The sequence below is a fragment of the Micromys minutus genome (assembly GCF_963924665.1).
Source record: "Micromys minutus genome assembly, chromosome: 4".
Classification (NCBI taxonomy): Eukaryota; Metazoa; Chordata; class Mammalia; order Rodentia; family Muridae; genus Micromys; species Micromys minutus.
The window spans coordinates 41,596,815-41,624,627 of record NC_137973.1 but is presented as its reverse complement, the minus strand read 5'-3'; the positions used below and the strand labels follow the sequence as shown (position 1 = coordinate 41,624,627).

The 27,813-nt window shown below is 48.0% G+C and overlaps 1 protein-coding gene across 2 annotated transcripts; it reads left to right on the top strand.

The window, feature by feature from the left end:
- SLC6A17 (solute carrier family 6 member 17) lies at positions 1-27,436 on the top strand (the record flags this gene model as incomplete). 2 transcript variants are annotated; one of them, XM_080915352.1, is made up of 11 exons in its annotated part: positions 1-286; positions 4,514-4,671; positions 6,086-6,218; positions 6,844-7,025; positions 8,531-8,641; positions 21,295-21,536; positions 21,792-21,984; positions 24,232-24,415; positions 24,985-25,144; positions 26,461-26,623; positions 27,068-27,436. In XM_080915352.1, the coding sequence occupies 11 exons, from the start codon at positions 1-3 to the stop codon at positions 27,434-27,436; spliced, it is 2,181 nt and encodes a 726-aa protein (XP_080771478.1). The 2 variants fall into 2 exon arrangements, with proteins under 2 accessions (XP_080771478.1, XP_080771477.1); XM_080915351.1 differs by having other exon boundaries at positions 24,223-24,415.
- Positions 27,437-27,813: the final 377 nt, after the last annotated feature.

Sequence of the window (27,813 nt, the reverse complement as noted above, 5' to 3'; positions counted from 1 at the left end):
ATGCCTAAGAACAGCAAGGTGACCCAGCGTGAACACAGCAATGAGCACGTCACGGAGTCAGTGGCTGATTTGCTGGCCCTCGAGGAGCCTGTGGACTATAAGCAGAGTGTACTGAATGTGGCTGGCGAGACAGGCGGTAAGCAGAAGGTGGCGGAGGAGGAGCTGGACGCAGAGGACCGGCCAGCCTGGAATAGCAAGCTGCAGTACATCCTGGCCCAGATCGGCTTCTCTGTGGGCCTAGGCAACATATGGAGGTTCCCCTACCTGTGCCAGAAAAATGGAGGAGGTAAGAGGTAGCCATGACTGATCAAGGATACCCAGAAAATGGGCTGACCTGGGTTAGGAAGGGCCATGCCTTTGCTGAGAGAACTGGGGTCCTTGGGGAGAGGAGTGCAGGATTCCAGAACAAGACTTGGAGAGTCTCACAGGGGCTCGCGGCTATAAAAAGGCTGGAGGCCACGATAAGAAGGTGAGCCCTGGACATGGTTGAGTGCACCCCTCTAAGAGTTGTGCCAAGAACGTAGCCCTTTTAGCAACACTGTCAGCCAGGTCTGGGACCTCGTACAAGCTGCTGAACCTCTTAGGGTTTAGTGTGCAAAACTGAGCATAAGAGTACTTCCTGCCTACAGGATGGTTGGACGGTTTAAATGAATTTCACATACTATGTTGGTAAAAGCAAGTGTTGGCTGTTACTGTCAAGCACTTATGAGATACAAAGTACTATTTTAAGCACTTAATGGATTCTGGGCCTACTGCTAGAAACTCCTCCTAGCTGAGCATCTTGGAACAGCCAAAGCAGCAGTTTGACACAGTTCATCCATTGGCTCCTCCCAGCAACCTTGTTTAAGGAAGAGGCCATTGTCTTTACTTTAAAGACTATAGAACTGGGGTACAAATTGGTTGGGTAATTTTTTTCTGGTCATGTGGCATGAAGGATTAATGCTCGTGACAGGATTTCACTGGTGGGCCTGGCCCTGTCATGTGCACTTGACACCATATGGGCTGGCTGCCAGAGGTGGGGTCTGATGCTGCACCAGCATGCAAATTTCTCTTGAGCATTATGGCTTGCTATAAAATTGTTATCAGTACTGATAAAGCACCTAGGGCAGGGAGATATCCCTAGGCACCCTCTCTCCAGAGTGTGAAGATTCACCAGAATTTTCCAGAGGCAGACTGGTTTGAAACCATGGGAAAATTACAAAAAACAAACAAACAAAACAAAAACAAAACAAGAAACAAACACTTAGTAATCTTGTGTTTTAGTTTTTTCTTCCCTGTTGTGATAAAATACTCTTATTAAAAAGTAGCTTCCGTGAGGAGAGGGTTTATTTGGCATATATATATATACATCCAGGTCACAGCCCATCATTAAGGTAGACCAGTGCTGGAGCTTAGACAAGAACTCACAATACCATGAAAACACTGCATGCTTACTCGTGGTATAATGCTTAGCTGTCTCGTGCATAACCCAGACCACCTTCCCAGGGAATGATGCTGCTCATAGTGGGCTGGGCTCCCCTCGATCAACTACTAATCAAGTCCATGCCCAGAGGCCAGTCTGATCTGGGAAATTCCTTTTCGGATGACCATAGTCAAGATGACAGTCAAAGATACAGAGGAAAGCAGGAAGCTGCACTGTGTTCCTGAAAAAGCTGCCGCAGGGAACTTAATAGCTCCTGGGTCGGCTGCTCTGGGACCACCACACTCCAGCCTGTTGGGTTGTCATGGTGGAGATATGAGTGTCTCTGTGCCCACAGAAGTGCATTGGGAAGTGTTGAAAAGGTAGACCAAGAAACAATCAGCAATACAGAATCTCAGACAGAGTGCAGCTCTCAAAGGCTCAACCTAGTGACCCACCTCTGTCAGCCATACCCCACCTCCTAAAGGTTGTATAGCAGCATTCTTCTTAGTCTGCCTATTTAAAACAACTCATTTCTTCTTCACAACAACCCTATATATAGAAGCAGGGAGTGGAGGAGTATGAAGTAGCATTTTTGTAAATAAAACAAAAGGGGGCACCATACAGTTTTGTCTAATATTTTCATTCTCTGTTCATCAGTGGTCCTCAACCTTCCTATGCTGTGACCCTTTAATGCGGTCTCTCATGTTGTGATGACCCTCCAACCAGAAAAAAATATTTTGTTACTACTTTATAATTGTAATTTTGCAACTGTTGTGAAGAGTAAGTAAAAATATGTGTTCTATGGTGTTAGGCGACCCCTGTGAAAGGGTTGTCTGACCTTGAAGGGGTCTTGACCCCCAGCTTGAGAACACTGGTCTGCCTAGCTCACAAAACAACAGCAAAGAGAGATCAAGCCATTTGTCCAAAGTTGCAAAGTAGATGGCAGGGCCTGGGTTCCAGTCTTGATGGTCCAACCCCAGAGCCTGACCTCAGCTTCCTTTCAATCCTTATAACTGGGGCCAAAAATTGACTGTGCTGACAGACTTCTGTCGCTACAAGTAGGAAGGGTTTGCCAAAAGCAAGGCACAGGGCATAGACAGGGACCTGGGGGACTGCAGTGGTTATGTTCCACTAAACGCCCTGATGCCCCAAGCGGTGCTCCCCAAGCGGTGCTCCCCGCTGTTCAGTTCCAGAATTCCTGAAAGACAGCAGCACCGGAAGAGACCCACTGATCTCCAAGTCATGTTTCCAAGGTGGAAGAGAGCACTGCTGCATGTCCAGATGACTGCAGCAGGGATCGATACACAGATTCGCCTTTGACTAACCATGAACTCAGCTCGCCTGTGTGTCCTGGCCTCGAGCCCTCTGTCCAGACTAAGTTCCGTGTGGTAATGACTTGCAGTCATGATTGGGATAGAAGGGACCTTGGCCACAGGAAGCCAGTCCACATTTTTTTCTTGCCATAGATCACTTTTACAGGCTCTCCCCAGTTTGTGGCAGGAGGAAATATCGACAGGAGATACTAGTGTGCTCTGACCCTTCCGCTCATCTCCCGGTACATCTTGTCCCGCCTGAGGCAAACAAACAAACACTACAGTGAGGCTCTTTCTTGTCTTTCTGCAATAGATTGCTTCTATTGCTTCTGTTTCCACTGAAGACCAGGAGGCTGAGTTAAGGACAGTCTAGAGGTCTGTGCCTATGGTTCTTTGGTCTTCCTCCTGTGGCTCCGCTTCCCTCCACCTATGAGCACTTGATGGGCAGCTTGTGAGTGAGAGGATGGCTGTGTGTGTGCATAAGTGTGTGCCTATGTGGGGTGTGTGTGTGTGTGTGTGTGTGTGTACACAAGCGTGTGTGCTAAGTTAGTTGCTGCTCTGTAAGGCTCAGTGGAAAGCTTCTCTTGGAATGTTCTCCCCACGAGTTTCTTCAGCAGAAGTGTGCTCAGGTGGCTCCCTACAGTGTGACCAATCCAGGACGTGTGTACGCATATGCTTGCTCACATTGCCCGAATGAATCTGAGGAACACACCTCCCACAAAGTCTCCCAGAATGTCGTCTGTGCTTTCTGTTTCTCCTGCATCCTCCAAAGCCCGAGTCTGGCCCAGAGGAGACCCATGATAAACAGCTTCTATTGCTAACTGGTGGACTTTGTGTCCAATAGATGCCTGACCCCCAGTGTTCATTGGCAGATGGTGTGTGTGCCAGAAGAAGGGTGAGTTACAGAGGACAGAGCAGTGTAGCTGGGGGCTTTAGAAGACTCCTCCCTTGAAAGGCTTTCCCTGGAGGTGCTAGGAAATCCAGGAGACAGGGGCCAGCAAGGCAATTTGACAGGCAGGGCCTGGCTGATAGTGCTGCTAACAGGGCTATATTCTTGGCACAACTCTCGGTGGGGTGCACTAGACCATGTCCAGCCATGACTTTAATTCTCTTGCTAAATGCCCTGTCACTTGGAATTGAGATTGTGTCTGCAGCTAGGTTTAAGACAGCACGATTAATTTGTTATCTGTAATCTTTAGCAAGATCATTCTATCCTTTATGATTCCCTTATCACGCTTTCCTGAACAGCTAATTTCTCTTCCATTCCACCCAATTAGCTGTGGATTAATGATGAGGCTGATCAGACCCTTTCTCTGGAGAGTTTCCAAGCTCCTGAGTTTCTCAATCTGCTGTGTCAGCATCTGCGTCAGATGCCAGCAGGGCTGGACCACATAGTGGGGTGGGGTGGGAATGAGCCCTTGGGGATGAGTGAGCAGGAGCCATCATGGCATCTGAGTGGGTTGTGGGCAGGTATCCACAGAACACTATGTAAGGCCAATGTCTGAGACTTGACATGCGGCCCCCTGAGAGGCAGGGAGCCCTGTGAACAGAAGGCTCTGGCATCCACATGCCCCCTCATTTCACATCTCAAGTCACAGGATCAAGGAGAAGAAAGTCCGGATGTGCCCGTGTAGGAAAGATCACAGCCATGAGCCATACTATTCACAGAGAAGCTCCAGATGGCCTAAGAGATGTGGCTGAGACTGTAGTACGTGGCTCCCACGCCCCTTCCCTCACACTCTTGTCACTGTGCCCGTGCTACGGTTGAGACTGTAGAGCCTTTTTCTTTTCCTTGCAGGTGCCTACCTGGTGCCCTATCTGGTGCTGCTGATCATTATTGGCATCCCTCTCTTCTTTCTGGAGCTGGCTGTAGGCCAGAGGATCCGCCGTGGAAGCATTGGTGTCTGGCACTATGTGTGCCCCCGCCTGGGGGGCATCGGCTTTTCCAGCTGTATTGTAAGTTTGGTGCTGGGGGGGTGACACTGTGTGGGAAGCAGTGGGGCCACTTGCAGATACTATAAAGGACATTCTCAGGTTAATGGATCACAGTCCTGGGCCAAGACAAGTGGAGGAAGAGAGACCATCAGCAGAATTACAGCTGGTGTCTCAGGGCTATAGCTGACATATTTCCTAAACTGAAAGTTGATGGCACTGCCAGAAACCACCTGTGACATTCACAACTGATGCTAAAGAGGGAAAATGTGACAGGTTCACAAGACTATCTCAGTCCCTATTATCTGGAGACAGATGGACCATCCCAGGTCCCACTGCTCCTTACCAGCCTTCAGCTTCTTTTGAACTCCATTACCCTTCCTTGAGGAGAATGCTTCGAATGTGTGCGTTGTAGGACCCCTCGCTAGTGCGCCATGTAAACGGTTGAAATAATCAGACTGGAGCCTTATGATCAACCCATAAGGTTTTGGGGAGACCTCGTGGGCCTTGGATGGGGACTTCTAGGCTCATCTGTGTGGCTGTGGATGAACTCTGGCTGAGGAGAGCTGTATACATTTGAGGCAATGCAGCATCCCCTAAAGGAAAAGCCCCCAGCTGCCCACGTTCACACTTGAGATAAAAAACTAGGATCCACGCTATAGCTGACCATGTAAGCTATGTACAGGTGATGCCGGGTTTGACCACAGGACAGAGCAGACTTAATAGGAGGTTTTATCTTCACACAGGTGCTCACATGAGAGGGAAGACACTGAGGACCCTTTGCACTCACACTAACCAGACATCCCAATTGTCTGGGTTAGCCAGGACTTTGGAAGGGACCTCTGAGCATCAGGAGTAGATGCAGCCAAGCCCTGACTATAAAACATGGATAGACCCTCTTATTTTAATACATTTAATACTCTTATTTACACTCTGTCAAGTGTAATTACCATGACCCAAGAGGCAGGCTGCTCAAAGTTTCAAAGAAAGAGTAGCACCCAAAAAGAAGAGAAGACACAGGAAAACAGCAATCCACACAGTCTCAAAATACATCACTGTCTGGACCTATAAGGACCAGTGCTGTGGTATGCCTCCATGGTCCTGGAGGGCATCTCTAACTAAAGTCCCAGGAAATGATAGAGGAAGGGCTTCAAGTATCTTACAGGGATTTAAAACTGGAAAGGATTAACATTTTAAGAGTTTATTGCTTAAAGGAGCAAATTTTAATATCCCAGGAATTCCTTTGTGGCCTGCCTGAGTACCAGATGAATCAGATGAATGGGGGAGGACTAGCAGCAGGCCCTTCCTGCTCCATCTCATCCCCTTTCATCCTCCACCATGGCTGGTTTTGAGCTGCTAGGCCTTGCATGGTGTGCAGGCAGGTATAGCTTTACCTATAGCCACTATGATGGTCTTACCTTGGTCCTCTCATCCTCAGGTCTGCCTCTTCGTTGGGCTGTACTACAATGTGATCATTGGGTGGAGCGTCTTCTACTTCTTCAAGTCTTTCCAGTACCCACTGCCCTGGAGTGAATGTCCTGTCATCAGGAATGGGACCGTGGCAGGCAAGTGTAGGATCCCCAAGGAACCCCAGCCAGCCCCGTTCCAGGAAGGACTCTAAACTGTTTAGTGCTTAGATTCGGGATTTCATTGGTTTCTTGAGTCACCTTGGAGAAAGCACTTCACACCATAATCCCCTCCTTTCTCCCCCCTCTCCTGAAGGAATGATCTACTGATCTTCTGGCCTGGCTCACAGAGGTCTCAGGGATTGAATTTTGTTTAATTATGAAGTACTGTGTTACCCTAATAGCATATGCCTAAGAATGATTTTAGACTGTTCCACAGATGAAAAAACAGGTCCCGAAGCCACTTTCCCATGCTCAGACTGTCCATTTAACCAATGATCTGAATTCTGGGTTTCCAGCCTCGGTCTCCAGGCCTTTCCCCAAGAATCTTCAGACAGACTTGGCTCTTCTGTTTGTGGATCAGTGAGCACAGGATGGTCTGGGTGGGAACGTAGCCATTTGACCGTGGTCTAAAGCCTTTTCGGTCCCATCAGAGACTCAGGATTCCTGAGGATCTTCCAGATCTCACTCTCAGCTACCCACTCACCCACTGCTACCTGGGTAGGGTCCCACCCAGGACATGGCCTTGAGGGCTGGAAGCTGAGGCTCTGTGACCTTACTGTGGTTTTAGTGGTGGAACCTGAGTGTGAGAAGAGCTCGGCTACTACCTACTTCTGGTATCGAGAGGCCTTGGACATCTCCAACTCCATCTCAGAGAGTGGGGGCCTCAACTGGAAGATGACACTCTGCCTCCTTGTGGCCTGGAGCATCGTGGGCATGGCTGTAGTCAAGGGCATCCAGTCCTCTGGAAAGGTGAGCTGGGATAAGGCAGCAGGGACTCCGAGAGCAGGAGCTTGAACCCCAAGCCACCAAGGAAGAATACTAAAGTGATAGCCTCCCGGGAGGGGAGGGAGCATCCGCACTGCAGACAGCCCAAGGATGAGCTTGCGAGAGTCATTACTGGGACACTTAACTGCCTTGGTGCTCATAGTTCAGGCCTGTGCTGCAAACACCAAGGAGAAGGAAAGCTGGGGGTATTGATCTTGGGGTGCCATCTGTCTAGATGCTGCCTCCTCAGGTTCCTAAACAAAAGCTCTTGCACTGGGCACTCCAAGCAGTTGTTGATGAAGCTCTGGCCCTCACACTATCCACTGGTAAAGGGCTGTTAGCTCAGCTGAGAACTTTGAGTCCCCCAAGCAATCCAGTCCCTGAAGGTGCATAAGGACTGAGCCCTAGCCATCATTCCCAGCAGTTCCAGCCTGTATTATTTATGACTTAGTAGAACTGGACTGCAAGAAGATGGCAGACATCTGATAGGCTCCCACTCATTTTACCAATGGGGAAACTGAAGTCTATACAGGGGAAAGCGCCTCATGTAATATCATCCAGCCAGTCTGTCTGGGCTGGTGCTGGAACCCTGTCCGTATGTCTCTCTGTCTGTTGAGGTTCTTTGGTCCTTTATCAGATTCAACGAGTACCAAAACTAAGTTGTAGAGAGCTGGTATCACTTCAGCTACCAGTCTCCTCACTCTCTGGAGGCCACAATAAGTAGTTGAGATTTTGTGGTATTTGTCAGAACCGCCACACCCATACATCCTTGGTTCTTTCTCACCAGCGTATAAGTTAAGGATATTACAGCCCTTTAAAGGTGAGAAGATGGAGGCATACTAAGATGAAGGAGCGAGCCCGAGGCCTCAGGAGTGGTTGATGGAGGCTGCAGGATCAGTCCCCAGGACACTAGCGCGAATGCATCCTTTTAGCCTTTCTCCTGCCCTGTTCTACTGCAGCTGAGGGTCCATGAGCAAATTCTTTGTTTGTGGCTCTGTACCAGGCACACCGGGCTGTGGAAAGGTGCATGACATGGATCAGCTAGCAACTAGCACGAGGCTCAGGTTCAGGATCTCTAGGGGCTAGACCCTCTTCTGATGGGCTCTGCTGGGGAAATGTGCCAAGACCTCCTAGATGACTTTTGTTACAGGACCTCTAAGGACAGGGGAGACAAAACTGGAAAAAATGAGAAGGGAGGGCACAGAATTTCTTCACCCCATAACAGCCCTTAGGAGTGGAGCCTAACAGCTCATTCCTGCCAGCCCTTGAAAAGCGGAGCAGCTTCAGGCACAGCCATGCTGACTCCTCTGCTTGTTCTGCTCCTGCCTGGGCCCAGGGCCAGATGATTGGTGGGTTTGGCTCAGCGCCTGGGGGCTCCAGGCTCCAAGTTCTGCTGCCTAGTATCAGAGGAGGGTCATGGGCCCCAGCTGTGAGCAGTGTGCCTGCTGTGGGAGGGGCTGGCCTGACAGGGGCTTTTGTCTTCTCTGCAGGTAATGTATTTCAGCTCCCTCTTCCCCTATGTGGTGTTGGCCTGCTTCCTGGTCCGGGGGCTGCTGCTTCGAGGAGCAGTTGATGGCATCCTGCACATGTTCACTCCTAAGGTAAGGGTTTGTGGCTCCCACGTGTGGGGGATCCCCATCAGATCCACCGGGCCTGGTCAGCTTCATGCAGTTTCACCTTTAGACCCTACTGTGTGTCAGGTGTATTGCCAGTCCCCCCTGCCCCCATTGAGGGGCACAAGGAAAGGGCCATAGGCTCTGTACTCTCGTTTTAAGGAGAGAGCTAGCATATCAGTTTGGGTAAAATCAGAAAAGGCTGTAGACAAGAGGTGGCCACTGACATGAGCCTTGCAGAGCAGGATGAGCTTCGGCTTTAGTATGATTTACTAATCCAAGGAAACCGCAGAGCAAGGATGTGGAAAAGCACCAGGCATGCCTGCAGCAATGGTACAGGCAGATTCCACTGAAACGTGAGGGAGGGGCTTCATTCATTCATTCACTTACTCATTCATTCGAGGGGTGGCTTTCTTTTGTGGGTCTGTGGCAACAGGAGCCAAGAAGATGAACTGCCCTCAGGAATTCCAGTTTGTACCCAAACCAGGGAAACGGGGAGCCCACCCAGGCTCCCTCACAATCCCACCAATAACCTGTGAAGGGAATGCACAGAAACTTTAAAGAGGCTGCAAATGAGAAACAGGTGTCCCTAAGATGTATGCCCAGCCTTCGGGAAGGTGGTCTGTCCTCACAGCGTAGCCCTTTAAAGCCCTGGGCACAGCTATGGGAGTCATTCCACTGGGGAGTAATAATTGTAGACTGCCTCCAGCTGGTGAGACTAAGAATTTCATCTCTAAATCCTTTTGATAAGTAGCAGCCAAAAGGGGCCTGCTAAGATTCTAGCGCATATGCTCCAGGTCAGACTGGGTCAGACCAGCTGGAAACCTCAGAAGTAGAGCCTCCGTACCTATGTAAACAAATGCACATACACACTCCCTTACACAGGTAGTTCACACTGAGTGAGACAGAAGACCTCAAATTCTATGGAGTTTGAAGTCCCCAGGTCCCTTTGACTCTCCTGCCCTGCTATTGTGAGTAGGTTCTGGTGGGTGGAGGATGGCCAAGGTTAGGGTCTACACTACCCATAGCTGTACAAACTGGCCCTAGGCATCCTTGGACCAAACAATCGAGATTTCTACAGACATACTCACAAAGCATGAAGTACATTTCCTGAAGCAAGCAATAGGGCTGTGCACGTTATATCTAACAGATAACCAGTCGGTCTCCTCTAGAGTAAGTGTTTATTGGCTTCTATGAGTTACTTCAGCGGTCACCCTAGAGTCACAATCTCAAGTGTCTGCTTGAGTCGTTGAGTTATACTTCACTGAGCTATATGAAGATGTTATATGTATGCTCTGGTTATGTGTATGAATACAGAGCTTCACAAATGTCTCCAGATAGGCTGCTGACGGAGTTAAGCGTCACTGGTATAAAGGATTCAAAAGATAATGGCACAGGAACATTAGACTTGGCCACTAGACCTGGCACACACAGTTCTTCAATTCACCTCACTGGATTCACACACCCATTATATTACCTCTTTAATTGTGAAATATTTCTAACATAAATATACATATCTAGTAATATAATAGACATTTTTAAAGAAGTAAAACATCACAGATGCCAATAAAGTAATGCTCTCTGATGTGACATTCCTTTCTTTTCTCAAGGATAGCAACTGGCAGTCTGCTCCTGCTGCTGTAGCAAAAGACTTTAGACTAAGTAACTGATAAGCAAAAGAAATTTTATTACTTACAGTTCTCGAGCTGGGAAGGTCAATGTGAAGGCACCAGATTTCACAGTGAGAGAGCAGAAGGACTCAATCCGTCATCGAGAAGTCGGGGCAGGAACTCAGGCAGAAGCTGGGGGACGCTGCTTACTGACTCACTCTCGGCTAGCTTTCTTATATCTAATATCTTATTTCTAATAACCCGAGTCCCTATTATAAAGACACTAATCCCATTCACAAGAGTGGATTCCAAGGAATCGCTCCTGACTATTAGGACCCAAGTGAAAACTGGGGGTTACAGAAGCTGTTATTCTGAATTTGGGATTTATCCTGCTAACGCATCCTTTGAGATGTTAGACACAGACATATTTCCACAGAGAGTGCATAGCATTTCTACTTACTCTTACAGTCTACGTGTATCTTCACGGCTATCCTTCTATGACTTGCTTTGATTTTTCATGACACTCTTCTTTTTGTTTTACATATACTGATATGTGGGGCTGTAGCACACCTATTTCCGTATGTTTTAGTGTTTCACCACAGATCTGAACTAAAATGTTCTTATTTGTCAAGTATATGTCTACTTGATGGTCATTTATTTCATTTGTTTCCAGTTTTTACTTTTGCTGACATTGCTATGTTCTGGTTAGTTTCCTTGTTGCCGTGATACATAGTATGGCCAAAGACAACCTGAGAAGGATAGGGTTGACTTCATCTTACCCTTCCAAGTCACAGTCCATCATTGAGGAAGAATCAGGGCAGGAACTCAGGCAGAAGCTGAGGGGTACTGCTTACTGACTCACTCTCAGCTAGCTTTCCTACGTAGCCAGATCTATCTGCCTGGAGCTGGTGCTGCCCACAGTGGACTGGTCTCTTCTACATCAATCAAGATAATTTCTTACAGACAAGTCCACAGGCCAGTCTGACCTGGGATTCCCTCTTCCAAGCTGTGTCAAGTTGACAATAAAAACTAACCGGCACAAGCTACAATCAACACTGTTACAGGAGTCTTTGTTTCTCTAGGGTATCTACAGTAAAGATTGAAATAGCTGTCTCAAAGGGGATACGTATCTTCAGCCAAAATACTTCCCAAGTGGTCATAGCCATGAACACTAACAGTATATAACTCTCAGACAAGATTCTTTTTTGCCCATCAAATGGTTGCATATAGCTTCTGAATTCATTGAGCAATGGGGGCACCTCCTCCCTCAAACCATTTCCTGGATGTTTTAGAAGCCATGTGAATGAATCTATCTTGGCATTAAAGAGGCCAGAATCTTCTGAGCTCAAAAATCAAACCCAGGAGACCCTAGAGGATCCAAGTCCCTAAGAACTAGCTTGGTATAGCTCATGGCTCATCTGACTTGTTGGTCTCCAGGACATTGCATCCACTGAGAAGTTTTGTGGTACATGACTCTGGACGGTTGCATTGAGCAGGGAGGGGTGGCTAAGAAGACTTGAGCTCTGCTCCATCAAGGGCACTGAAGCAGCCTGTGCTACCGTTTGCCTGGAGTGAGGTTTCTATTTACAGACCTTCATTACTGTGCAGAGAAGATGAACCCACATTCAGAACAAGCCATTCAGCAGTCAGTGCAGGGTGAAGACCACTGTGGAGAGGTGTCTGTTTTAGATCATATGAGGTAAAACATGGGTCTCTGGGGCCATAATCTGAGGATCTCTATGTCCATTTAAGGTTCTTGGTACCATGGGGTACCAGGTAACTATCCGGAGGTGCTCAGGCTTCAATATCAGTAACATCCCAATAGGTCATACCACTTTGTCATCTTGAAGAGTCCAAGGTAATTCTGACCATGGCATCTCAGACATTTTTCAGACTTTGTTAGATGATGTGAGAGGTTCTCCCTCCTTCCCTGACTTCTTCCAACATCAGAAACTATTCGGGATATAGGACTTATCCTTTTGGCAAGCAGAGAGCCAGTGGATCTGACAACTGCTGCGTACCAGGATGCTGGGATGACTCACCAGTGCCTCTGATGGGATCGTGATTGGTGTTAATGGCTACTGGATTGCTTGAAATTCCCAGACAGCTTTCCCTTATCATTTTTTTTCATCCAATTGCAAACCCATGTCACCATAGGGTACCCTGCAATTCTTATGTAATTTACCCAACATATAATGGTGAATGGAGTTTTCTTAACACACAAACTCTCAGAGTCAGAATTACAGCAGACAGATTTCTCAGCCCTTTACAATGGATGGTATAAGCTAAGATCCAGCACTGATACTAACCACTGTGGCTAAGGGAGAGAACGGAGCAGAGAACAAAAGAATTGGGGTATCTAGGAGAAGAGTTGTGATTTTATAGAGTGGTCAAGGAAGGCCTCGTGGAGAAAGAACATTTGAATAGCCACTCTAAGGAGTCCCATTCTCCTTAGCTACATGCAGATGTGGAGATCACACTTTCCATTCTAGACAGAGAGACAATGAATGAAAGGAACTTGAGGCTGGGCCATCTTGCAAAGTCTAGGAAATGTGCTGGAATGGAAAGAAGGAAGGGAGAACTGTGGTCTAACTAGGGCTATGAGGATGTAGGGGGCCATGAAGGCATTTTGTTTCCTCTGTTGGAACTTTGGTCAGTGGGAGGTTCAGGGCAGAGGGATGGGATAATATTGTCACCCTGAGCCTCTTAGAAAACTGCCATAGGGCTGGAGAGATGGCTCAGTGGTTAAGAGTACTGATTGCTCTTCCAGAGGTTCTGAGTTCAAATCCCAGCAACCACATGGTGGGTCACAACCATCTGTAATTGGATTTGATGCCCTCTTCTGGTATGTCTGAAGACAGTTACAGTATACTCACATACATAAAATAAATAAATCTAGAAAGAAAGAAAGAGAAAAGGAAAGAAAGGAAGGAAAGAAGGATGGAAGGAAGGAAGCTGTCATAGATAGTCCAAGAGGAGAACAGGGAGGTTTGCTTGTGAGAGTCACTGGGTGGGAGGCAACTGCCAGCCAAGCAAGGATAGCGGAGTGACTTGGTTGAGTTGAAGAAACACTCAGAGAGCAGACTGGGGTTTGCTGTTGTTTGGATGTGATGTGTGGGAGAAGTCAAGAGGAACTCCAAGGCCTTTTGCCTGAGCAACCAGAAGGATGAAGATGACATTTACAGAGATGGGAAGGAGGGAGGGAGAAGCAGAATTTAAGGTGAACATTCAGAATATTGTTTTGGATGTGGCAGTTCTAAAATGTCAGGTGAGCAGGTGGAGATGCTGAGTGGCAATTTACTCTAAAAATCTGGAAGAAATGGGTGAAGGAACAACCTTGCGATTCCTGGGTACTGGAATTCAAAGCTGTGGCTTGGTTTATGTCACCTGGAGGGTGAGCACTGTCAGGGACTCAGCTCTGGAGCCAAAGTGTTCATAGGTTGGAGGAGAGATAGCAAATTAAGAAGGCGGATGTCCTGGGTTTCACCACCAATGTTAGAAAAAAGAATGAAGGGGGGAGGGTATGCTCCATGGAGGTGCAGCGAGGCCTGGGGACAAGGGGGATGTCTCTGGGGGACCCAGAATAGAGTTTATTCAGGGCATGGGGAGGGGAGTTAAGAGGGTCGTAAAGGCAGAGAGAGAAGAGGAGTAGAGAAGCAGAGGCCAGCCATGAACACATTGCACGTGCAAGGGTGGGGGGAGAGGAGGGATAAGTAGGGGAGAGCAAGGGAGCAAGAAGTCAAAAGGCCGAGAGGGGGGAACAGCCCTCTTTATAGTGTCAGGTAACTGGGGCGGAGCATACCTGGCTATTGCCAGGTAACTATGGGGTGAGGTATACCTGGCTGTTGCTAGGTAACTGTGGGGTAAGGTTTACAGAATCTCAACACTCCTGCTCCTAGGCAGAGTGGGGAGAAAGCTTGAATAAAGCCGAGATGTTCACATGATAAAGACCAATCAGCCAGCAACAGAAGCGTCCTTGGTGACCTTCATAGATGTTATTTTGGCAGAATATGGGGGACAAACTCTAGTAGTAATGGACTGAATGAAAAGTGAGGTGACAGGTCAGAGACAAGCAGGCGAAAGCGTCTATATCCGTTAGTTTAACTGTGAAAGGAAACAAACAAACACGGAGAGAGACAAATGCAGTAATAACTGGAGAGGGTCAAGGATGTTACTGCAGAATTTATGTAGTGATGAGAACAAGTCATTGGACACTGTCAGGCTAGAATTGAAAAACCAGTCTGCATCTCTATATAGGATGCAATGATTCTACACGTAAAGCTTAAGAGAACTCACAAAATGATTTCACAGAGTTCTAACATGAATCTTCACGGCAGTGTGGTTTACAGTAGACCTGAAGTAGAAACAACAGAGCTGCCAATCAGCTGAGGAATGGACACATACAAAAAGGTCTGTGCATAAAACAGAATGGTGTCCAGCTATAGGAAGCTATAGGAAGGGATGAGGTACCAGAGCTGTGATGATGTATAATGTGCATGTGACACAAGCCTAAGGACCCAAATGTGACACCTAAAACCCACATAGAAGAGCCAGGCACGGTGGCATGTACTGCAACCCCAGCTCTGTGGGTGGGGACATGAGAAGACCCTTGGGACTTGGTGCTCAGCCATTTTAGGTTCTATTCTAGGCCACCAGTGTTCAATGACTTAATAAACCAGTGAGATATTTTATATCAAAAACAAGCAAATAAAAGGTGGAGAGCAACCGAGGAAGGGGTTCAAGGCTGACCTCTGACCTCCACTCATGAACTACAGAAATGTATCACCCTCCCCTATGAACACACACACACACCACACACACACACACACACACAAGAATAAAGTAATCTACAATACATGCTACAATATGGAAGATCCTGGAAAACATTAAACAAAGTGGAAGAAGCCAGACATAAGAAGCTACATACTATGTAATTCCAAGCATATGAGATGCCAGCGCAAGGGAACTCATGGAAATAGTATTTTAGCCATCATTTAGGGCTGGACTTGAGGGGAGAGATGAGGAACAATTGTTAATAGAAACGTGCTTCTCAAGGGGAAGGGAGAGTCTCTAAATTAATAGTGGTACAAATTCCATGACATTAGTGTGCTAAAAATCGTTGAACTGTGTACTTTAAAAAGATCCAGATGGCATCAGGGAGAGGCCCAGTGTCCTTGGGGGAAGAGCTGTTGTTAGCTGGATTCAGAGTTTCCACACCAAGAGTGAGCAGACCCTGGCAGCGTGCTGTGATGGAGAAGATGTGGGGAGGAAGGGGTTGTAATGATGGGAGTCTTCTTCTGATAGAGTCATCTTTCTCAACAAGGTAGGAAATTGAGTGGTTAGCTGAAGAATGAAGAAGGGGCACTGGAGAGCTAAGAAGGTGTGAGTGTGAAGTCACTGTCCATATGGGAACAATGGGCAAGCATGGCCCTAAAAGACATCTGGTAAATAGGGCTCAGAAGTGGGCAGGACCTTGGTAGCATGGACCACACCTAGCTCTCAGCAATCTGATGATGCAGCCTTTTGCACATGAGTATTCTGAAAGCACATAGCCTCCCAGGCCGGGGAGGTGCTTAAACAGTTATATTCCTCATACACATCAACTTGCTTAAACCCCTTAAGGCCCTTCAGGGTAAGTGTTTTTATTACTGCTGTTTCCCAAAAGAGGTGAATGAACTGTGACGTGAGGCTGTGAGGAGACAGAGCAGCGCAGTTTGCTAGATGCTCTGGGACTCTGTGGGACCTGGAACGTACACCGAGGAAGTATGATGAGGAAAAACAGGGTGGTGTGCTCCCAGTGTGGGAAGTGTTCCACGGGGTGTGGGAGAAATACACGCATACGTGTGTCTGTATATGTTGTAACGTGAGATGTGTATCTCATGTGCTGCTATCTGTATGAATGTCACTGGAAGAATTCTCAGGAAGCCAATGTCATGGTCACACATGTCTGAGGAAGGAAACTGGATTTCTGGGATTGAGGGGTAAAGAAAAGGAGCCCAAAGGACCAAGAATGTATGTTAACTCCTGGAGAAAAGCAGAGAAGTCCCCGAAAGTCCCAAGAACTCAAGAAAAGAGTTTGGTTCTGGGACTTCTTGACTCCTGTTTGAGCAAAGACCTCTCATCAAGAAGATGCCCAGCTTCCACTGGGAAGACTCCTCATCTCTTGAGACCTATTTTCATAGCTGCAAGATGGGGTGCACAGTGACACCCCTGCCCAGAGATACCTACCAGCAAGTGGAGAACACATAGCAAGCACAAGCTATTATTATCCTTGTCCCTTGCGAAGGTGACACTATTCTTAGGCAGTGGGAACTCTGCACTCCAGTGCCATCTGGTGTCTTGTGGCTCAGTCTGGCTCTGCCATGGCAGGTGCTAGAGAAGTACTGAGTGTGTGCTGCTGTCACGTGTGAGCTGTTGTCACTCGACACCCAGGTGGTGCTCAGCTGCTGCTTGTGCATTCAGAAAGCATCTTTTATGCTGCAAAACATCTTGTTCCATTGGCAGGAAGTGACTTAACCACTGTGCTAAAGAAACAGCAGGAAGCCAATGCTATATCACACTGGATACCTGGGAAGGAATAGGCTTCTCTCCAGATTAGAAAATCCTGTCTCATCTCTCCTCTTGTAGTCTTATCCCAGTGTTTGGAAGAGACATGTCCTGTCTAGATAGTGAGTGACCTCTGTTGTCACTTCCTAAAATCACATACTGTCACTCCATGACAAGAACCTCCTTTAAAATCAAGCAGCATCAGGCCTTCCATACTGAAGCCTCCTGAGTTCACCTTCAGGTCAGCTTCGGGTAGCTGTTCATCTCCAACATCAAAGTGTCCCATTTAAGCTATGGACTAGAAGCAGGGCTGTGGGAGAACACTCACACAGGGCCATCTCCCCTCCAACGACAAGCTTTAGCATTCGATGGTTTTATGAGGCCTCAAACTCAGTTCTGAGCTATCAGTCCGCTTCAAAATTGTCCAAGACTGGAGGGGGTTGGGGTGGGTTGGAAGAATGAGATTGCTCTCATATGGATGGTTTCTGAAACCGGGGAATGACTAGAATAGGGATTTGCTACACTACCCTTCTCTACAGGTCGTATTTTAAAAGAATAATGACAGCCATGATTTTAACATAGAAACAATTGTTTGTAACAAAAATCATTGCATACACTTCAACCCTGCCCTGTCCTTTGAGGTGTCCTCAAAGCTTTTAGATCGGTCTTACTCACCAGTTTGGAACTGGCTCGTCTCCCCTAGAATAGCTGCTTTTATTTAAGAAATTTGGCCCTAAACAGTGATGGGTTAGACATGTAGCCACACACCTGCTTCAGTTTCTGGGAATAATGAGAATCCTAAGGAACTCCCATGCTAGAGTCTCAAACATAGATGACATCATCACAGTAGATACCAAGAAACACCAGTGAAGTGTAGCATGCCTTCAAAGTATATGTAATCCCTCAACCCATTTCTGGAGCCTTTTGGAGAATCATTGAAAATTTGTCACCCAAGGGAGTGAGGGGAGAGGGGTTTAGAAGAGCCCTTTCATTAGCAAATAGCCATTTTCTTCTCTTTTTCTATTAGTCCTACTGTAAGGAAAAGATGACGGGGCACCAATGAAAGGAAAAGTCACTGAAAGGAAAAGTCACAGGGCACCAATGTTGTGAAAAGATGACATTCCAAGCCTCGGCATCAATGTTAGGGGAAAGATGAATAGAGTGGGGGGCATATCACCCATGGAGGTGCGGCAAGTCCTGGGGGTAAGGGGGATGCCTCTGGGGGGTCCATGTTGGGAATCCCTTCCCCCTGAGGGACCAGCCACACAACGGTATAGTACAGAATAGAGTTTATTCAGGTCATGGGAGAGTTAAGAAGGTGGTAGAGGCAGAGAGAGAGAGAGAGAGAGAGAGAGAGAGAGAGAGAGAGAGAGAGAGAGAGAGTAGAGGAGTAGAGGCTGGCCATGAGCATGTGGAGGGAGAGGGGGGAAGGGAAGGGAAGAGGAGGGGTAGGGGTGGGAGAGCAAGGCTGCAAGAGCAAGAGAGAGAGGAGGGGGACAAGCAGCTCCTTTTATAGTGTCAGGTCACTGGGGAGGAGCATACCTGGCTACTGCTGGGTAATTGAGGGGTGGGGTTTACAGAATCCCAACACCTACTACAGACCCCTGTTTACTAATGTCTTTTTTTTTAAAGTTGCTTCTCTTCACTTTGAGTCCTGTAGAACTCATTTGGAGGGAAAATACTTGCACATGTGAGGCTATTTATAGTCTTTATTGATTCACTTGGTGTGAAGCTTCCTATTGTGTTGCTGAGACCCTCAAGTGATGGTTACAGGGTGAGGCCCTGGACCTTGCTTGGGATGTTAATGCAATTGTGTCTTAAAATACAATTAGAAGCAAAAGCCCTCAAGTCTAAAGCCCTAAGGTTTTACACAAGATCCCTGGGCTTGGTTTCCAATGTAACAAACAAACACACATACACATTTAATCCTTAATCAAAAGGCAGACTTTAGTGTTAAAGCTAGAGCTCAGAAGTAGAACAGGACCCTAGCATAAAGAAGGGCCTGAGTTCCACCCCTCATACTGTACATGTGTACACACACACACACACACACACACACACACACACACACACACAGAGAGAGAGAGAGAGAGAGAGAGAGAGAGAGAGAGACAGACAGACAGACAGACAGACAGAGACAGAGAGCGACAGAAACTGCACATGAGGAGGCACACAGCAGTGCAGGACATCCTTTTCCGATTTTGTCTCCCAGGCTCCTCTATGACCACTGATAGAGAACCTACCCTTCAGCATTCCCGCCTGCTTCTCGCTTTTCAGGGAAAGCAGAACTATCAAGTCAAGAACCCCTCACATGACAGGCAAAGCTGTAGGTTTTTTTTTTAAGATCTTTTTATTTACTACATATAAGAACACTATAGGTATCTTCAGACACAGCAGAGGAGGGCATTAGATCTCATTACAGATGGTTGAGTCACCATGTGGTTGCCGGGATTTGAACTCAGGTTAAAAGTTAGTGCTCTTAACCACTAAGCCATTTCTACAGCCCTTCCTTTTTCCGTTTCTAACAAGTAGTTCAAAGGGCTCTTGTGGAGGACAGCTCCATTCCCCACTCCTATATCCCTTCCCTTACTAGTTTTCTTTAATCTGATTATCAAGCCAGAAATGAGAATACAGAAAAACAACAATCTCATTTCACAGACCTTTTCCCCCTGATGATACCTTCTCTGCTACCTTCTAAGGCTCCTTCTCTAAGAACTAGCTTATGTGCATGGCTCCATTTCTTTCCCCATGCTTCTTGCCTCCCTTCCCTCCACCTGGCTCCAGGGCCTTTGGATCCCTGAACAGCCAAACCCATCTGTTACCTCCTGGCTGCTGACTTCCTCTCTGGGGCTCTTTCAACGAGGTGCTGACCTTCCCTTTACAATGTCCTGGCCCTGGGCTTCCCCACTTGTACCTCTCTTGCTCCCTTCAGGATGACTTTCTCTTCCATGCATGAAACCCTAGAGATGAATTTGGACCCAGGATCTGCCCTCTTCTCAGTGTCTACCTGTATCCTACAGGGCCGTGTGCTAGGCACAACCTCTTTCTTCAGCTGTACTCAGCAGTAAAACTGCACTATCTGCCAAGCTCCCTACTCAACATCTGGCACTTTGAACTCAGCTTCTCTGTAACTGCTGTGTAGACATGCTCTGCCCAGCCCTGCGGACCTCTTCTCCCCTGAAACTCATCTCCAGGCCAGCCACAGGCATGGCCTTCCAGTCTAGCATATCCATCTCCAGTCTATCTTTAGGGTCTCCATTTCTCTCAGCACCATCTGGTGACAGGCAAAACCACAACCACATACCCCTTGGATTTCCAGGTGTTTCCTTGTGGCTTCCTGGCTACATACATACACCTGATACTTTTGTGAATGTACATCCAACAGTGGCCTTCCTTCTTTATCCTCTTAGTGTTTCCAGAATCAAATGCTTTCTTACAATGAATACAAAAATCTCTAAAGGCCTTTGACTTTTTATGGATTTTCTCAGAACCACTTATTCTATTCCACCTGCACTATCCCACCTGCACTGCCTCACCTGCACTATCCCATCTGCACTGCCTCACCTGCACTATCCCACCTGCACTGCCTCACCTGCACTATCCCACCTACACTGCCTCACCTGCACTATTTTATCTGCACTGCCTCACCTGCACTATCCCACCTGCACTGCCTCACCTCCCCCAAACACACTTGCTCACCTGTACTATCTCATAAGAACCATCTCACCTGCACCACTGTGTCTACATCACTTCTCCTGGCCACATCATCACACCTGCACCACCTTTTCTGTCTATATCACTGTACCTGTACCTACATCACTGAACCTGTACCACTCCATTTGCTTATCTGACCCGCACCCCTACCTGCACCAACATATTTATACTGCTTCATCAGTCTAACCATACTACCCTCACTGTATAACCACCTTGGGCAATTTTATGTCTCTTTATATGCCACCCCATGCTCACACTGATCTGTCACTGGTCAGAAGGCATCTCGAGGATTCCCTCCCCTGAGAAGCATCCTTGCCTCCTGACCCACTGAGTGCCTGACTGTCCCAACCCTTGCCATATTTGCAATTTAGCATCTGTTGGTGGGATCAGTTTCCCAATGTCCATCTCTCCAACTAGTCCATAAGTTCCAAGGATGCTGGAAACTTGAGGAAACACGAGTGAAAGAAAAATTGATTTGATAAAGGTTAGAAATAGCTCCGTGTCACTCAGATACTCTTGTAGCTCAGCTTCCTGTGTGAGCACTCAGTATTGCAGCCCTTTGAGGTTGACACTGTTATCTGTCTTTTGCACCTGAGGAAGCTGTGGATCAGAGAAGTTGGTGAGTTTCCCAAGATCCCACAGACATAGCTGTTTTATACCAAGTCATTTTACATGGACTCGGTTGAGGCTGAGGAAAGGGCGGGGATGGTGGGCACACGATTAAAACCATCATCTCTTTGTCTTTCTTTGCTCCCGTGCTCATGCCTGTAGCTGGACAAGATACTGGACCCCCAGGTGTGGCGGGAGGCAGCCACACAGGTCTTCTTCGCCCTGGGGCTGGGCTTTGGAGGTGTCATCGCCTTTTCCAGCTACAACAAACAAGACAATAACTGCCACTTCGATGCTGCCCTGGTGTCCTTCATCAACTTCTTCACCTCCGTGTTGGCCACCCTCGTGGTGTTTGCTGTGCTGGGCTTCAAAGCCAACATCATGAATGAGAAGTGTGTGGTCGAGTAGGTGGCATGGCCCCTCTGGTTCCTCCTTTTCCTGTCTGCCTCACCTAGGGGTAGCAGGTGGAATGGGCAGGGTGAAAGGTCCCCTCTGTTCCATAAGGAATGAGATCATCATCTTCCTTAGCCCTGGCTCACAAGGACAGGTTCATGGATGTTTCTGTCAGAGACCTGTGGGTGCCTGCCTGGGTTTCTGAGAAGGGCCTCTAAGGCCCTACTCCTACCTTCTTACTTTGTCTTGCCTTCTTTGTGCTGCAGGAATGCTGAGAAAATTCTAGGGTACCTCAACTCCAATGTCTTGAGCCGGGACCTCATCCCACCCCATGTCAACTTTTCTCACCTGACCACCAAGGACTACTCAGAGATGTACAACGTCATCATGACTGTTAAGGAGAAGCAGTTTTCAGCCCTGGGCCTGGATCCCTGCCTCCTGGAGGATGAGCTGGACAAGGTACTGGAACAGGCCACCCTTTCCAGGACAGACAGGAATCAGAGATAGGCTAACTGGCTGCAGCTTGGGAACAGGCTTTGAAAGACTGTAGAGAGTGATTGTTTACTAATAAACACAGACTTACTATGTATACTCACAATGTATGTCTGGAGAAAGACCAATGTCAGCCAAAGCATCTGCCAGAGGTTAGCTTATGATTAGATGAGGGGCCAAAGGAAGTATTGAAATCACAGGAGCCATTGCTAGTTGAGAGAGCCTCCCCGTCTGTCTGTCTGTCTGTCTGTCTGTCTATCAAGATTATTTTATTTTTATATGCATTGGATTTTTTTGCCTGCATGTATGTCTGTGTGAGGGTGCCAGATATTATGGAACAGGATTTACAGTTGTGAGCTACCATGTGGGTGCTAGAATTGAACCTGGGTCCTCTAGGAAAAAAGCCATCCCTCTCAACTGCAGAGCTATCTCTCCAGCCCAGCTTCACCATTTATAGAGAAAACTTCCTATGCACAGGGCCCTATGTATATAGTGCACTTAGTACATGCCAATACCCTTTTGTTTCCATTTCCTTTGACAATGCCCCCCCCCCGTAGCAATGCTATAAGTTGAGTATGAATATTGTCCCCAGTTTTATCAAGGAGCAGCCTGTAGGTTGGGGGAGGAGCTTGGTCAGCATTTCACAGCTAATGAATAAGCAAGCAATATATATATATACATATACATACATACATATGTGTGTGTGCATGTATGTATATCAACAGTACTCTTGCTCCAGAGTCCCCTTTCTGCATCACCCCTTGAGATTTCTGCCCTCCCTGGCTGCCCCCACTTCCATTGCCACAGTGATACTTAGCTCCTGGTCTAGAGCAGAAATCCTGCCTCCTCATTAATGCTCAGGTCGAAGTGAGAATAACTTTCCTATGTTTGCAATGTTGTTAACTTTCGAGATGACTCTTCTGCTAGAAGTGACAATAGGAAACAAAGCCACAGATCCCAGGACCCTGCCTGGAGCCAAGGTTCATGTTGGGGATAGCAAACCCTAGAGCCCCTGAGATTCTTCATAGACCAGAAGCTTCCCTTAGAGATGTCTGAGCACATTGTCAAAGGCAGCCCTGTAGCCTGGAGATGGAGTTTGGTTGTATGTAGCATGTAGTATGTATGTAGTATGGAGTTTGCTTGTGTAGCATCCATGTAGCCCTGAGTTTGAACCTAACCACTTAAAAAAAAGGATTAACAGAAGAAAAGCGCAAAGACAGCTCCGCTGGTCTATGGGAGCTGCATTCTACATCCCTTGCTCTCTCCCATGATCAAGAGTGAAGGAGCCCAACTGGAGGTTCCTCTTCTTCCATGTTCCATAAAATCCCACCCAGTCTCATGGGGCTGATCCTCTGACAAAACTAGGATTACAGGAGTTTTTTCACACAAGGAAACCTCAAGAGTATCTGAATGACAACTAAAAACTCAGGATGGGTCATGTGTTTCCTCAAAATCACAGGGCAGTTATAAGTGATGTGAGCAGGCAGTGTGTGAACAGGTGCTCGTGCAAACGGCCTCTGTATTAAGGCAAAGTCTCTTCCTGGACTTTCCATGAGAACCCGATATTGTTATAAAATCTCACACCAGCTTAACCTTAAACCAATGAAACCATTGCCTCTGTGGGAGAATGACATAGGATGGGTACTTAAAGACTACAGTTGCTTTTATTGCACAGCTGAGCCTGCTGATTTAAGGTCTGGAGTTTGGCAGTTCAGAAATGGGAGTGGCCATTGTAACAAAGATGGTGCCTTAGAAGAGCAGACAGAGTCTTACACTGGGTGTGTTTCTATGAGCTTCTTCACCTAGATCACTGGGATCCTTGAACAACTTGTAGATTATAAGTCCCCAGGAAAACTCTCGGGAGCTTTCTTTTACATCTTGGTTTAGTTTGGGTGGTTTGAGACAATAGTAATCTGCAATCCAGGTTAGCAGGAAATTCAATGTGGCTCAGGCTAGACTTGAACTCATAACAATCCCCCTGCTTCTGAGTGCTGGGATTAGAGGTATGAATCACTACAGCTAGCTCTCTCCAGAGATTCTGATCCTCACTAAAGTTGAGGACCCACTCTCTCAAGCTGAAAGAGTTCAAGTGGCAGTGGGGATCCTTGTGAAATGGAGGGAGGGTCCTATAACCCTAAGGACAGGGGAAAAGAGTCAGGAAACTTGTGGAGTAAAAGTGGCCCCTACTCTCTACCCCACCCTCAGTCTGTGCAGGGCACAGGCCTGGCCTTTATTGCCTTCACTGAGGCCATGACACATTTCCCGGCCTCCCCGTTCTGGTCTGTCATGTTCTTCCTGATGCTCATCAACCTGGGCCTGGGCAGTATGATTGGGACCATGGCAGGAATCACCACACCTATCATCGACACCTTCAAGGTACCCAAGGAAATGTTCACAGGTAACTCCCTGTTGCCCTGCCAGACACCAGCCCAGCATGTGCATGACGATTAGGTTCTGACTTGATCGGGTCATTCAGCACCCTTTCTGCAGAAGGCCCTTCTCCCTCACTGCAGACCTTGGATATTCCACTCAGCTGCTAACACTGTCACGATATGCTTTTACCTCTTACCCGCATCCCTGGGTCACAGGGATGGGGTAGCGCAAGTTCTCTCAGATGGGAAAACTATGGTGTCCTGGGGAAAATAATCCCAGGACCAATCCGTTGAATCAACTCAATTCAATTCAATAATTAAGTAGAGCAGTTGTCTTGAGCCTGGTGTTGTACCAGGTGCAGGGACCATGGCAGAAGAATGCAGTTTTCCCTTCCTCAAGCCTCCTGATACAGGAGAGCTCAGAGCCTCATCTTCCAGCCCTCTCCTGCAGGGCTGTGCCTGTGGGTCATGGAGAAGGGCAGGCTGCAAGCCTGCTTGAAGCAATGTGATAGAAGGGAGCTGGGTTCCCCCAAGCCACTAGGATTCCACCCACCCTGCACCTTTGCCCCCACACCGGCCTCCCGGCTCTCTGTAGTGGGCTGCTGTGTCTTTGCATTCTTCGTGGGGCTGTTGTTCGTCCAGCGCTCCGGGAACTACTTTGTCACCATGTTTGATGACTATTCGGCCACCCTGCCACTCACCGTCATCGTCATCCTTGAGAACATCGCCGTGGCCTGGATTTATGGAACCAAGAAGTAAGGAGGTCATAGAGGAGTGGCGGGGATCTGTGGTGGCTTCCTTCCCATAAGGGCTTTCTGGGGAGTCTCGAGTTCTCATGGCTGCTTGTGAAGGGGACAAGAGATTATGGTCTATCAGGGTTAAAGGGCCCCTTGGCACTGTAAAATTGAGGGCTATAAAGAGGACATAAATGCTGGAGGCTACTTGGCTAGTTAGAAACAGAGCTTTGCTAAAGACCTTGGGAATCCTGGGTTCAGGTTCTGATGCCAGCCTAAACGATCAATTACCACAGCCCCTTTGCTAAATATCAGTCCTTACATATCCACTAAGCTTGTTTAGCACGTGGTTGGGATTTGATAGGCTCCTGCTCTCAAAGAGTTGGTGGACCTCAGCAGCCTGGTTTATAATTTTAATGTATGGTTTTGGTATCAAGTTTAGGTTTTGCAGGGAAAGAGGATTTGGTTTTGTGTGTCCCCACTCATAGCCAGCTCTTATTTATGGCCAAATATGCATTCCCAGGGACTTCAGGACTGGTACCTCCCCCATCCCTAATTTACAGTGTCCACTGTCCTTGTCCTCAGAGGGACCCAGGCCTTCCACTAACTACCTTGGCTTGACCCTCCTAGATGTTCATATGGGTTTGAAATCCAGCATCAGGGGAGTCATTTGCATCCTGGGAAGGCACAGAAGGAGGCACTGAACACATAAGAAAAGGAGCCCCCAAAGGAGATTGAGTTGTGGGTCCAGGAACAACTGTAATTTTGAAGCAGTTATGGATGTAAATGCTTCTAGTTATCTTCAAATAACTGGGATGTGACAAGAAATCTATTTGGGATAAAGTCACAGGTATTGTTAGCACTCCTGATGTGGCTTGCAGTTATGATAGAAGGAATGACGAGGGTCGGTTAGTGTAACTGGGGTAAAGGTGAGTTTTGTATACCACTGACACCCATATCCTGCCTGCCTCCTAGAATTCTAGCAGAGTCTGGTTTGGGGAGTTTCTTTCTTCCCATACTAGGAAGGTGCATTGCTGCCTCTCCTCCAGCAGGGGGAGGCTTGAGCCAGGCCGGTGGGAGAAGACGGAGCTTTGAGAATCCAGAGCTTTCTAGCACCTATCCACTTGGTGCAGGGCCTGTCTAATGGGCCATATCTCTGGAGGAATGTGGTGTGAAGTAGGCAGATCCGAGCCTCCCGAAGATCACGGAAGCTACACACTGTGAACATTGAAGGCAAAGGCCAGCAGAGCTCGAAGGGACTGGTCAGAAGCAAGTGACTGTAGGAGAAAGGGAGGAAATGGTGAGGAAACTGCTCTGTCTTCTGCTGTGCCTGGCAGGTTTATGCAGGAGCTGACAGAGATGCTGGGCTTCCGACCGTACCGGTTCTATTTCTACATGTGGAAGTTTGTGTCTCCTCTGTGCATGGCTGTTCTCACCACAGCCAGCATCATCCAGCTGGGGGTGTCGCCCCCAGGTTACAGTGCCTGGATTAAGGAGGAGGTGAGTGGTACCCCCCCAAACCCCAGAGTCACTTGCATCTTCTCAGGCCTTTAACCTAACAGACAACTGGAACAAAGCTTTCTAGAGCAGCTCCTTTGTAACGGGTCTTGCTGGGTGTGTTGCACTCCTATGAAGTGGCACCATTGCTATAGTATAAAAGGAGAACCCGAGGCTCAGCAAAGTCAGTACACTTTCTAGCTCTTCTAAGGCACAGCCATGTTTTTCGTGTCTGTGGAGTGGAATTACCCGCCCTTTCTACAGATGTAGAAACTGAGGCCCCTTTAACCTAGCTGATATTTAAACAGCTGACCCTGGGACCACACCCAAGTAGCACTCCATGGGGAGGGAGGAAAGTGGGGGAGGCCAGGGTGGGACAAGATTGGCCTGTAGGCTCGGGACTGTGCTGTCTGGTGCCCCGCAGCCTCTCCCGCTGTCACCCTCTAGGCCGCGGAGCGCTACCTGTACTTCCCCAACTGGGCCATGGCGCTGCTGATCACGCTCATTGCTGTGGCAACTCTGCCTATCCCTGTGGTGTTCATCCTGCGGCACTTCCACCTGCTCTCCGATGGTTCCAACACCCTCTCTGTGTCCTACAAGAAGGGCCGCATGATGAAGGACATCTCCAACCTGGAAGAGAATGATGAGACTCGCTTCATCCTCAGCAAGGTGCCCAGCGAGGCGCCCTCCCCCATGCCCACCCACCGCTCCTATCTGGGGCCCGGCAGCACATCACCCTTGGAGAGCAGCAGCAACCCCAATGGACGCTACGGAAGCGGCTACCTCTTAGCCAGCACCCCTGAGTCAGAGCTGTGACCACAGCTCTACCCTGCCTGCCTCCCTTCAACACCCAACCTGCCCACTTGTCTGGGCCTGGCCTCTTCCTCCATTTTGGCCACCAGACCTAGGCCAGTGCAAGGAGAGAGGATCTGTCCTGCCTTGTTCCCCACCCAAGTCCAAGACTCCCTACCTTTGAGCAGGGGACTGGGGACAATTCAGTCCCTATTCCAGGCCCCCCAACCCATGTAACTTTTTGAGAACTCTTGCCAAGTTGCAACCATGTAACCACAGCAATTCCAGTATGGGGGGACTTCAAGTGGACACTTTAGGAGCCACCTCTCCTTCTCCTTGTAAAAGCTATCACTTGCGGTTCTTGGGTCTCAGGAAGGATCCACTTGTACTGTTTGGTCATG